Source organism: Pavona decussata, unplaced genomic scaffold (genome assembly GCF_977016875.1).
Source record: "Pavona decussata unplaced genomic scaffold, jaPavDecu1.1 SCAFFOLD_168, whole genome shotgun sequence".
Classification (NCBI taxonomy): domain Eukaryota; kingdom Metazoa; phylum Cnidaria; class Anthozoa; order Scleractinia; family Agariciidae; genus Pavona; species Pavona decussata.
In genome coordinates, this window is record NW_028145579.1 from 868,478 (window position 1) to 880,646 (window position 12,169).

The 12,169-nt window shown below is 39.1% G+C and overlaps 1 protein-coding gene across 2 annotated transcripts; it reads left to right on the forward strand.

Annotated features, from left to right (window-relative positions):
* Nucleotides 1-6,097: 6,097 nt before the first annotated feature.
* Nucleotides 6,098-12,169, forward strand: LOC146464203 (large ribosomal subunit protein bL19m-like). Of its 2 annotated transcripts, none has more exons than XM_085130123.1 (4): nt 6,098-6,298; nt 6,867-6,964; nt 9,578-9,891; nt 11,701-12,169. In XM_085130123.1, exons 1-4 carry the CDS (start codon nt 6,163-6,165, stop codon nt 12,029-12,031), a joined length of 879 nt encoding a protein of 292 aa, XP_084986249.1. In that variant the 5' UTR covers nt 6,098-6,162; the 3' UTR covers nt 12,032-12,169. The 2 variants fall into 2 exon arrangements, with proteins under 2 accessions (XP_084986249.1, XP_084986248.1); XM_085130122.1 differs by having other exon boundaries at nt 6,104-6,298; nt 6,855-6,964.

A 12,169-nucleotide genomic window follows, 5' to 3' on the forward strand; every position in this document is an offset into this window, starting at 1 on the left:
GCTTCCTCCCAGCATTCCCTTGGCAATGTTATGTATGCTCCAATGAAATGTCCGCATGAATAATGCTATCGTACCCAGAGTCCTCAGGCTTTTTGGTCAGCGGGGCGGCGCCAGGAGAGACTCTGGGATCCTCTGGGATAACAATCTCGTCCCCAGAGCCCGCTTTTCTTTTGGTCAGCACCAAGAACGCGGACCTCTGGGCTAATCCAAATGAGGCCACCTTTGATTGGCTGGTAAAAGCATGTCTATTTCACGGACCGGAAACTATTTTTCGGCGCGAAATTGAAATATGAGGCAATAGCGGAGTTTACGACTCCCGACACGACTTACACGAAAGTTGCGAAAAAAAAAGGAAAGAAAATTGCTATCGTTGTTGTAATGCGGTTGACAACCACCGCATTTATATATACGGAGTAAAAGCAAAATCAGACGGAAGTTTAATAGCGCTTACCGGGTAAGAGTAAATGTCAGTAAAAATCAAAGAAATCGTGGCCACGGTTAAAAAAATCGATTTCGCGCATACTTTGCTAGTTTGAAGGCCTTAGCTAGGTAAGTATGTAAAAGATATAAGGTTAGGTTTTTGAAATATTTTATATAACGGCAAAAAAAAAAAAAAAAAAAAACGCGAAAAACGGTCACTCTACCCGAAGCTCGCATTTCACCAGGCGAGAACCCGAAATTTTACACTTTCCAGCTTCTCGCTGCACAGACATTAACATAGCTGTGAATCTTTCTTTAGTACAATTTAATACATTGATTCTTCCTAAGTCAAAACAATAATTATTTTCATCTCTGCTCGTTTGTGAGCGAACTGAGGCGCAACTGAGCTCCGATGAAGTAGAAACACTTTTCACTATCACACAAAAGTCCAAAATAATCCAAATTCAGCGAGAAAAAAAAGCTGACCTGCGGTGACTCAAATCAACTTATACTTTGACAAAAGACAGTACAGTCATTGAATTTTAGGTGCCTGGTTTTTAATCTTTAGGATCTAGAAGAACGTTTGCACGAACGCTGATCAAAGTTTGAGAAAATTACAATTCAGCGTCATTGAAATCTACAACTCTACATAACATGGCATAATAGAATAAATTAACTCCTCGGCCAAAGTTTGTCTAAAAAAGGCTTTAAACTATTTCCAACGCTTAAAACGTTTTAAAAAATATATTGATGTTAAATATTGTTTTCTCTACACGGATACAACAAACCAACAAACACCACAACAAAGAAAAGATAAAATTAAATCTCACTCGCTCCCTAATCTGTGTCACGCACGAGCGACTTACTACAATAACAAATTTATATTTTAAAATGTGTTACTTAACGATGTTCCAGATTTCCCGATTAACTTGCTGAAGAAATAGAAAATAGCTTGATAGCAATACAACCTGGAACAATTAAAATTAATTCTATTAAGGATGAGAAGCTTTATAATCCTTCGATAGCCAATCGGAAGTAACTGTTCCCACGAGAAGCAAATATTGCATTGTTCTCTAAATAAACAAATCTACTTATCCATATCTCTATAACATTACATCTAAAACCGAGTTGATTGTTGGGCAAGTTCACAGACATACAGAATAACGATGTTTTTTGACTATTGTCGGTGGGATTTACGCGGGGATTTGCGGCGGAGACGAATGCACTAGCTTCTCAACTTCCGTCAAACCACTCCGAAGCAGTGTAACAAGCATACAAAGCATCACAATAAGTCCTTGAAATTTTCCGGAGTTGAAAGTAGAATTGATTTTGGCAAGAATGCGTTTTTTTAAAAGTTAACGAATTTATCGGAGATGGCTGTCTGCCCTGTTCATCGTGCCAGGTTCAGCATAAAAGTAATTTTTGCACCACCCGGAGGTTGTTTCGGGTCACTCTGAAGCAGCTGTGGAAAGACGCCGCACTGGAAAATAAATATATTTATGCCAATCGATGACGTTACTAGAACTTTCAAAACAGCACGTCCCAGTTGGCTCAGGTAAATAACCAGTTATAAGATGTACTACCAAGCAGGAACTGTATCCAATGAGTTTTGTATTCTCTTCATTCTGGTGATACGAGAATATATGACCATATATGAAAGAAATCATATATTCGAACGACGGAGAGAAATAATTAATGTTGGTTATCGTGAAAGTCATTTTGTTACTTATCTCTTCATTCTGTTGTCCAATCCAATTGATAACAACCTTTATTTCATGACTCGCATGTGTTATGGATTGCGCTTATATTATATAAGCCAACATTCCGGTCTTTGTTTGAAATAGTTACGATGATCCTTGAGAATCCGAACATTTAAGTGTCCTCTGAGCCTATTTATTTTATCTTGCATCAACGCATTCAGGGGCAATACCAAGATAATCGATGAAGAATCTTCTCCACTTGACAGAAAAAAGTCAAATACATGCGGTTGAAGCTGATATATGAGCGATTTCCCATATCCTGTAGGAAGTATACAAATGGTATCCTTTCCTTCAAACACGACACTTTTTAAAGCTTCATACTGCGCTTCTTTCAGAGAAAGCTCAGCTTTGCCCAACTTCTCTAAAGCGTACTCTAAAGCACAATGAAAGTGATCATTAGCAGCTGCCATTTTCTTTTTCCATCAAACCTCACGCAGGCGCAATCAAACCGGAACCAGGATTTGGTGGTTCCGGTTTTGGATTCTGCCAGAGCGTCCGTTTCCCGTTCCGCTGGACAAGGGTAACGAAGGCTCTGGGTAAGAGATTTCTAGAAAACGTGGGATTCCGGTCTTTGTGCGCATGCTTAAGATTAAAACGGAAGTCAAATGCCCCAAAATGGCAGCCGCGTTACTGTTATTGGGCCTGAAGGTTTTATCGGGGCTTGAAAGTGTTCGAGAAGCCAAAATTGATTCTTACACGCGATCAAAGGGAACTAAATTTTTTTCCCGTAAGAGCGGATCAAAGCAACTGGATTTTTTTTCATGTAAGAGCGAGCGAAAGGTGGACTTTTTTCGACGTTGCTACAACAGACAAGTAACATATTTCTTTATTACTGTTTATACTTACAATTAAAAAGGAACCATCACGTCTCCTCTCACAGAACTGAGTAGCTGACTGTGTATTAAATTTATGTTCAAATTACTTTCTCCCCTTCCCTTAACACTTTATTTATAATGGGATTCAATGAACCGAATGAACACATACCTGTTACCATTTGACAATAATTTAAATCACCTCTTAATATTAGTAATATTTACTGTTGTAAATTAAGTTTTTTTTCGTCTCAAAATTTTTTAATTTTATTAGACTGAATTGTGTGTACGTCTCAAAATTTTTTAATTTTATTAGACTGAATCAGTGTGTGTACGCTTTTCTTAAAGTGAATTTAAGAATGTCATATGTGTTCGAATGCAAGCTTAAGTACAATTTCAACATCAGCATATTTAATACATGCCGCGAATTCAAGAGCAGCTTTGAATTTTTTTTCTGAATAAACATTCCTTTTGCCTAGCTTTTGGCAAAACTCATTGACTGATAGAGAGTGCTCACATCTTGCATGCTTCTATACTAATAATATATCTAGAGATAAAATGAAGTATTATAACAGAGATTGGATAATTGTGCCAACAGGCTTTGAAAATAACGATAGTGAGTTGTGTTGAGGTTTAATTTGTTAGCTATTCTGCCTAACCACAGAGTAATGATTATATATGACAACTGTATGGAACGTGGTAATCATGCCACCTCTCATCAGTAAATTGGTTATAATGTGATTGTTGAGAGACTGTTGATATCCTGACTATGGTATTTCATTTAGTCAGTCAATTTCTATACCGTGCATATAATCTCCTTAGTCTGTTCTTGTATACATGTAATCAAGGTAAAATAATTTAAAACTATCTTATGTGAGTTCTCTTATAAATCTGGGTGCAGTGTAGGAGGCACAGAGAAGGGGTCAATAGATTGGGGAAATTGTGTTTATATTATAAATTGACATAATTTTGGTGGGGCCTGACTTCATCTGGTCGTGGAGTGTACGCTTTAACTAAGAGCTGTGTCAGATAGCTCCAAAACAGGGAAGTTGGTTGGGGGGTTTCCGGTTTGGTTAACTTCCGCAAATGACCAACGGACTTCCTGTCGGTCTTCCATTGTTATTCAGACGACCAATCGAAAAAATTATATTTTTCCATTGTGTGGTTCCAGAAAATATCCATACCCCCCCCACGGAGGATTTTTTCAATTTGACCCCCCACCCCCCATGAATTTCCGTTCCAGAGGGTCTCGCCGGACACCCCCCACCCCCTCGGAAATTCCTCGCTTTTGCCACATGGTCCCCATACCCCCTGGAAAATTCCATAAACGAATAAATGCAAAAATTAAGTTATTTCTTTTTATTCTATCACCTTGCTCCTTTATAAATCTCCAGCTGTTACGTGTACACGTAGATTTTAAAAAACGTATTAATCGCAGAATAAATATTTTCTCACGGTAAACTTTTAAATATGAACATTCAATTTGCCTGCATCACATTCGATACTAATTTTTATCGTGCATTGAAAAAAACATATTTGTTAGGTTCAGAATAAACTTGTTGGGCTATGAGGCGTCAGAGCTGTGTGATAAACTTTCAGAATTTTCCCTAAAATGAACACGGAAAAGTCTAGACAATATGCAAATACAACCTCTTAAATTATTGAAGTGTTTATTAACAAGCAAACGAAACCTAAAATGTATCTCATAAAAGCTCATCATTAGATTCAATCATTAAAGGAGACTTTCACTCAGGAATAAAAAAAAGACTGAAGGTAAGGCGTTTAAACAATTTCCAGATGTTTTACACGGTTGACTTTTTAATTTATGCATTGTCAACACAACATATCAAATTACTCTACCCGGGCGCTAATTCACCTCATGCGGTCTGTCAAATTCAAACCATGTGTCGCACGAGTGATCACGAAGTATTTTGAGATTTCATAGACATACACGCGCAAAGGTTTTGCGATATTTTTTTTTAAGCGGAATGATTTATCGGAAATAAATATTTCTACAGAAGGCCGAGACAGCTACTCTAATTAGCGCCACGTTTGGCCCGTTAAATATGGAAATGTCGCGCCTTTTTGCTGTCGCAGAATAAAAAACTTTGTTTATCGCTAGTAATCTTCCTCTATCGTTCGTGTGAAAAGCTGATTCAAACTTTGGAATTTGACATGCAAACATGCAACGTTTGATGATAAGCCAATTACTGAATTAGAACATGTTTTTTCTTCGCGTACATGTATTTCTGCTTTGATACAAGTAACAGTCTTGCTCACGATGTGAGCAAAACTGTCGCTCTATTTCTTTTCACACACTTTCACTAGGGAGCCTGTTTGCAGGCACATCATTTGAATAACGCTAGGAAAAAGGTATAATTACTTTTATTGAATTTTGCGGGAATGAACAGTGAACGGAAGTGCACGTTACGTCGCTTCACATCTAATGCGAGGGGACTGGGGACAACTTTGTGGTCGGCCATTTTGTTTGTTTGTAATCCATATCGAACCAATATCTGCATCATGATGCTCAGAAACGCTGTCTTCCATATCCGAAGTCGAAACAATAACGGAAAAATATGAAAACGAATCATTCATTATTTTTGCTTGTCAAAGTTTCAACTGTTTTGGCAATCGAATAAGCACGTAAGTATTTTTCGGTTTGCACATTTTCAAAACGATTTCGAACCCCCTGGAAAGTAAACTGTTCGTGTAACCCCCTAACCCCTCGGAAATTTAGCGCTTTCAGACCCCCCTCCCCCTCGGAATTTCTGTGATCCTCCGTGGGGGGGGTATGGATATTTTCTGGAACCACACATTATCCCAGAGTCTCTCCTGGCGCCGCCCCGCTGACCAAAAAGCCTGAGGACTCTGGGTACGAGATTGTACCCCGGGTGGAAGGCCCATTTTGAAATTTTATCGCCCGAAACGCTGTATCAAGCGCGCAAACTGGTAAACCTTGTTTCAAGTTACCCATCGATTTTTTTATATGCATTATACTAAAAAAAAAAAAAAGTCAATTTTTCTGAGAAATAAAAGCCATTTTTAGCCAAAATCCCATTAAAATCACCGCCGGGACAAAACCAAGACGAAGCCTGATCAGCGGTAAGTCTCATTTGCTTTGGATGAACGCGTAGGCATTGGGCACTAATCATGCTGTAAGAAGCAATATGGCGTCCAGGTTGAGATCACGACTAAAATTATTGTCGCCTTACGTTGATGAAAAAGTGTTTCGAAATCTACAGAAGCGTTTAGAAGGTGTTCCACAACCACAAAGAACAGCCCAAAAGCTGCAACCTCCAAAAGGTCTGTTTTGATGTTGATTTGTTAACGGTCACATGGCACAGCAACGCGCAGTGTATTTTTGATGCTAAAGATCTTTGGTTTAATTTCTGTCAATAACAATATACACCCTGATCCTTTGAGCCAGATGGCACATCAAAAGTATAGTAGTCATGTTATCTTGCCGCATTTTGATAGTTTTATTGATAACACAACTGTAGATCAATAAGCACTAACCACGCTGGGGCAATCCATTTTTTATCCGCACTCAAATAACCCCACCCCACCCCTCCCCCTCTTCCCTCCCCCTCCTCCTCCCGCCAAGAATTGAAGGACTCCGTGGAAAAAGGGCGTAAGTGACGATTTTGGCCATTTTTTTTTAATGTCATCCAAATGAGCTGAAATTTTGCATGTGGCCTTTGATTTAATAGAAAAACATTGCCCTGTATTTACAATTACAAGAACATACTATACAACTGGCAAACATTTCTTGTAAAATAGAACTGTGTATGCACTTCAAATGGGGGTTTCAATTAATGTGTTATTGTTTCAATGTCTTATTGACTTTATCTACATGCAGAACAACAAACAGAAGAGATAGAGGAGCTTCAGAAAACTCAACAAGATAACAATGTGCAAACATTGCCACAAAAAAGGACTGCAATTACTGCTTCAAACAAGGAAGGCAAGGTAGGTATCACACCTGTATATCCACGTATAACTAGTTTGTTGTGGTTAAATTTGTAATTCTTAAATCAGACTGATTTTTATTTTCCTTTGTCTCATTCATCAGCGTAACCTAAATGAAAATCAAACTGGTTGGCAGAATTTTAAACTAAAGAAAATTCAAACTACTGCAGGTTAATCTGCTGTGAAGTGTTACTTACCTACTTACTGCCTGTTGTTCTAGTGCCACATAGGGTAGCAACAAAGTTTCTCCACACCTGTCTGTTTTTAGCAAGTTTCTCAATTGAGCTCCAGTTGCAGTTCAGCTCCCTCTAAGCTTTGTCTCTATTGTTCTGTGCCAAGTTGTTTTTGGGCGCCCCTCCTCACCCTGCCTTCAGCTGTCCATCGCGGTGCAATTGTGCTGATGTCATTGACATCTTTTCACAGTACATGGCCAGTCCATTTCCAGTGCTGCCTGGTGATAAGGATGATTGCGGCGCCTTTCATAATGATGTCAAGTATCATTAACCATTTTTAAAACACCCAAATCCTGAAATATCACTTCAAAATAATGTATATAATGTAATTTAGTTTACCCGCATGGAAAATTTCCATGATAAATGGAATTTCTTGATAGGTAGTTTAAACTCCCCTTGAATGAGTTTTCTGAAGTAAAGAGAATGCACTTTCTATTTGTTTCATTCCACTATTTCCAAGCCCTTCACCAATCTTGGTTCAAATGCATGACCACTCAGTTTGATCACAGGTTTTCAAAGTGAATTTCTGTAAGTAGGATGCTGTATACACATATCTCGAACAAAATGTTTCTATAAATTTGAGGATTTTGCATCTTATTTACACAAACTGAACCAACTGTTTTCCTTACATTAATGGTAAACAGAGTTTAGGCTTACTTCTGTTTTACAATAATTATTATTTTAATGGCCTTAGCTCCCACAAGTCTCCTGTAGCTCAGTTGTAGAGCATCCGAACTAGTAATTGGAAGCTCTTAGGCTCAACTCCTGATAGGAGCACTCAGAATTTCTTTTTCCGAGTCTGCCTGTGTCATTACTGAATAATACATGTACATCAATCTCAATATTATTGTTGATGTCACACAGAATTCACTGTGGTAGAAAAGCCGTCCAATATCATTAGGGTTTATCTTGTAGACACTCAAATGAAACTTAACAAGTATTATTGAATAAGAAATAATTTAATATTAATAGTGCCCATGTTACTTGTGGATATGCTCACATGGTAAAGTATTCAGCATGTAAATGAAACAAGCAACGAAAGCGTCAGGAGATGCGCCTTATTTTCAGACTAGGCACCAGTCAGCCGCGCGGACTGGACTCCGACTTCAGATATGTTTAGGTCGTCACGCGCACATCGCGCGCACCTTACAACTTTAAATCTGACTTCATGGCGCAAGCCAGCTTTTTAACGTAAATCTTTGACTTTTTCACTGATGAAGGGCTAAGCCCGAAACGTCTGGACTTATTTCTACATAATGGCACTGAACACTCGTATTCGAGAACTATATTTTACCTTTCCCTTTTTATTCAGCATGTAGCATGGGACTAAAGAAAACAATCTGAGTACCCAGTGCAAACATCCCCCTGTGTCCCCCTGTGATTTTCTACACACCTGTCAGATGATCCAAACACTGAGCTTTAGGGGGAGGTTGTGGTCAGCTGGGCCTTTCACTACGATCACATGTGACAACACAAGATCATCAATATTACAGTCAATCCACATCACATGTGACCAGTATTGTTGGATTTGAACTGAGTTTTAAAATTTGCCTGTCAGTTTTAAACCTCACCAACAAGATTTCAGAGTTACCATAGAAATTTCCCTACTTTATTGATGGTATAAAGCTATGAATTTTTCTTTCCATTTCAACATTAAGTATATCAAGAATAGTAATTGAGAATGATGTATTATTCAGTAAGTGACACAGGCAAACTCGCAAAAAGGAAATCTGAGTGATCCTATCAGGAGTCGAACCTAAGACCTTCTGATTACTAGTTCAGATGCTCTACCACTGAGCTACAGGAGACTTGTGGGAGCTAAGGCCATTAAACTAGGTTCATGGAAAAACATCCTGCATACTGCTAGGATTGTAATGTCAAGTGTAGCATATGCACAATGAAATAAATGTGATGGAATATTTTAAGCCTGGTGAATAAATGAGAATGATGTATTATTCTGTAATGACACAGGCAAACTCAGAAAAAGGGAATCCGAGTGCTCCTATCAGGAGTCGAACTTAAGACCTTCCGATTACTAGTTCTGATGCTCTACCACTGAGCTACAGGAGAGTTGTGGGAGCTAAGGCCATTAAACTAGATTTATTGGACAAGCATCCTGCATACTGCTAGGATTGGAGAATAATAATTGTTTCCCAAGTATTTTGAATCTTTTTTCAGTTAATGAGTCTTTTTCAGAAAGATTCCTAGAGAAATGTTCAAGATTCCATTCAATGCTGACATTACAAAGAGGAATTCGAATGTTCATTTCATTCTCAGAAATACTGGTCACGTGTGACATAGACTGACTGTAAAAGCTCAATCACAATCTGATCTATGAATTTTTGCGCTAAACAATTGCTTTTGTTACATATGTTTTCAGATTAAAGTAAATATTGACAAGTGGTACCAGAAAAACCCTGCAGAACTGAACGTCAAACCAATCTACAAGACTCTTCCAAACGCGAAAGTAGCTCTAGATGGCACCACTCCAGAACCACGGTTTATCTGGAAGGAAAAGGAGTGGCCCAATGGATTTCCAGATTCTCCTGAAGAAGCCAAAACAGACGTGATGACATACCTAGAGCAGAGGGACTGTTACCACCGACTGCAGAAACTTCATGTAAAAGATTTTGCTGTGGGCAGCACGGTTGCAGTCACTAGAGCAGATCCCCATGTTGCTAAAGGAAAAGTCAGGTATGCAACTACCCCTGCAGTAATGCATAAATGGACCAGGGATGGCGCACTGTTGAGAGCGCTCATCTCCCGCCAATGTCGCCATTCGTTCAATTCCCGGAATCGGTATCTTTAAAAGTGGGTTGAGTTTGTTGTTGCTTCTTGTCCTTGCTCTGAGGGTTTTCTCCGGGTACTCCAGTTTTCCTCCCTTCACAAAATTCCAAATCCAATTCGACCTAGAGGTAGTGGATAGGACTAGAAGAGTCCCTCTGTTGAGTCCACCGAAATTCCCATTATTTATTTATTATAATTATTTAAAGGTCTTTTTTGAAACATTTTTCTTAGCAAGAACCATTAATTTTGTAAAGTACCATCTGACATAATCTAGACATTGGCCGCGGGTTTCGCAATGTCCAAATGATTTCAGGCCTTACTGTAGTTACTGCGGCTTTGTGTTGTGGAGGGTATCACGAAGCTATTGTATCAGAATACTGAAGGTTGGTGGTTTCAACCTGATCTCTTGTTTTCCTCAGGCAAAAAAGAAAAACGTTCCTTAATTTACATCTATATCATCTCGCTTTACTTTGCTTTTTTATAAACTATGCACTGACTGCATGTGTCAACTTTAGATAAAACAACCAAGAGGTACAGAGACTTGCAAATTTAAGGAGGATCTGTGTCAGAGAGGGAAATAGCCTCCCGTGTATACGCTCTTTTGGCTAGTCACACAAGCTTTCCTCCTCCAAGGTGGAAGGTTGGAAGAGTCACATACTTGTAGGGGAGGAAAGATTGCATGACGAGCCGAGGAAGGCAAAGAGAGAAAGGGAAAGCTTATGGCTTAAATTATCAAACCAAAATCACTGTGAAGGTCTCTCGCTCTACTGAGTCTAACTTTTGACGCTTCCGAGGATTTCATCTTGAGACAAGTTGAGGTGTACCTAATGGCAGCCATCCCATAAAAAAATGGGTTGGTTGCACTGGCATTAGTATGCTGTCATTCAAAGTAAACTTTTACTTCTGGTGGAAATAGGTCATATGCCCGTTTCTCGGCAGTCTTTTTCAACGTTTTCGTTTGTTTGTTTGTTTGAGAGATCATAGTGAAAAGTTTATTCTTACAGTAAAGAATGAAATCGAAAAATTTCCATCTTGAACTCACTCGGTGATGCCGGTAATGCATTCGCTCAGTTGACAAAACCAAACATTCGTTACCACTCCCCACCGACGGAGGAACACAGTTTCATTAAAAACTAACACCTTAACGTTCATACATGCACTTCCACATATTCGTCCTCTAGATAATTTGAACAGACATAACCCAGTTGGTTGGTGTATTGCATTAGCATGGCGAGCCCAGGGGCTTGAGTGGTCACGTTCAAACCGATTGGCGTTTTTCTTTTAGACTTTGTCTGTTAGTGTTTTTGACTTGTACGCGGTATGAAATGTATGGGCCCCGGGAGACGAATATACATGTCAGTATTGGAGCTACACCCTTATAGACCATGCAATGACGTCATAAAATGTTCAAAACTCAAGGGCGAGTGGTCTCACTTCCAAGTTTTTAACATTTTATGGCGACATTTTGTGGTCTACTGTATAAGAGTATAGACCATAGAAAACTGCCGTCGATTTCAGTGTCTTTTACAATAAAATGGAAGAAGTACGAGCGAAATTGGCTTTATTTTCTGTTGAGAAAGCGCACGCGTTGCATTTGACGTCGTTTCTATCGGCTATACTCAATAGCTACGTGCCAATGAGCGCGCGGGAATTTTGACAGTTATTGTAAAAGAGGATTTAGTTTTGACTGCTACTTTTGTTTTTCTTCTTCTTCAGGTTTGTAGGACTCTGTATTGCCAAGAACCACTGGCAAAACACCTTGGGTGCGACATTTACACTACGTAATGTAGTTGACGGCGAGCCCTTGGAGGTGAACTTTCAATTGTATTCACCACTCATTCAGAGGATAGAGGTGTTGAAACACATGCGCAGACACAGAAAGGCGCTGTGGTATCTGAGAGACTATCCACCATCCTTGAGCGCGGTGAATGAAAAAATGAAGCCTGTGCCATACACGGAAGATCCCGAGCTTTATATCCCGACCAAAGAGGAAAAGAAGAAGATTAAGGCTTGGTTTAGTAATGTGTGGAAAGCGAAACGAAGATAGACGACTGAAAACTGTTAATATCCTCAAGACCAAATTATTTGAATTCACCTCAATGATTGTCTCATTATTCTTTTACAACTGTGAAGTTTTGAAAGTAAAGATCCTTGTTATTCTCGAATTTAAAAGCCCTTTACTGCC

Excerpts from the sequence above, each read along its gene's own strand:
- LOC146464203 (XM_085130122.1), top strand. The coding sequence starts at position 6,163 with ATGGCGTCCAGGTTGAGATCACGACTAAAATTATTGTCGCCTTACGTT. Across the intron at positions 6,299-6,854 it reads AAAGCTGCAACCTCCAAAAG|AACAACAAACAGAAGAGATA; the intron begins GTCTGTTTTGAT and ends ATCTACATGCAG. Across the intron at positions 6,965-9,577 it reads CTTCAAACAAGGAAGGCAAG|ATTAAAGTAAATATTGACAA; the intron begins GTAGGTATCACA and ends ATATGTTTTCAG.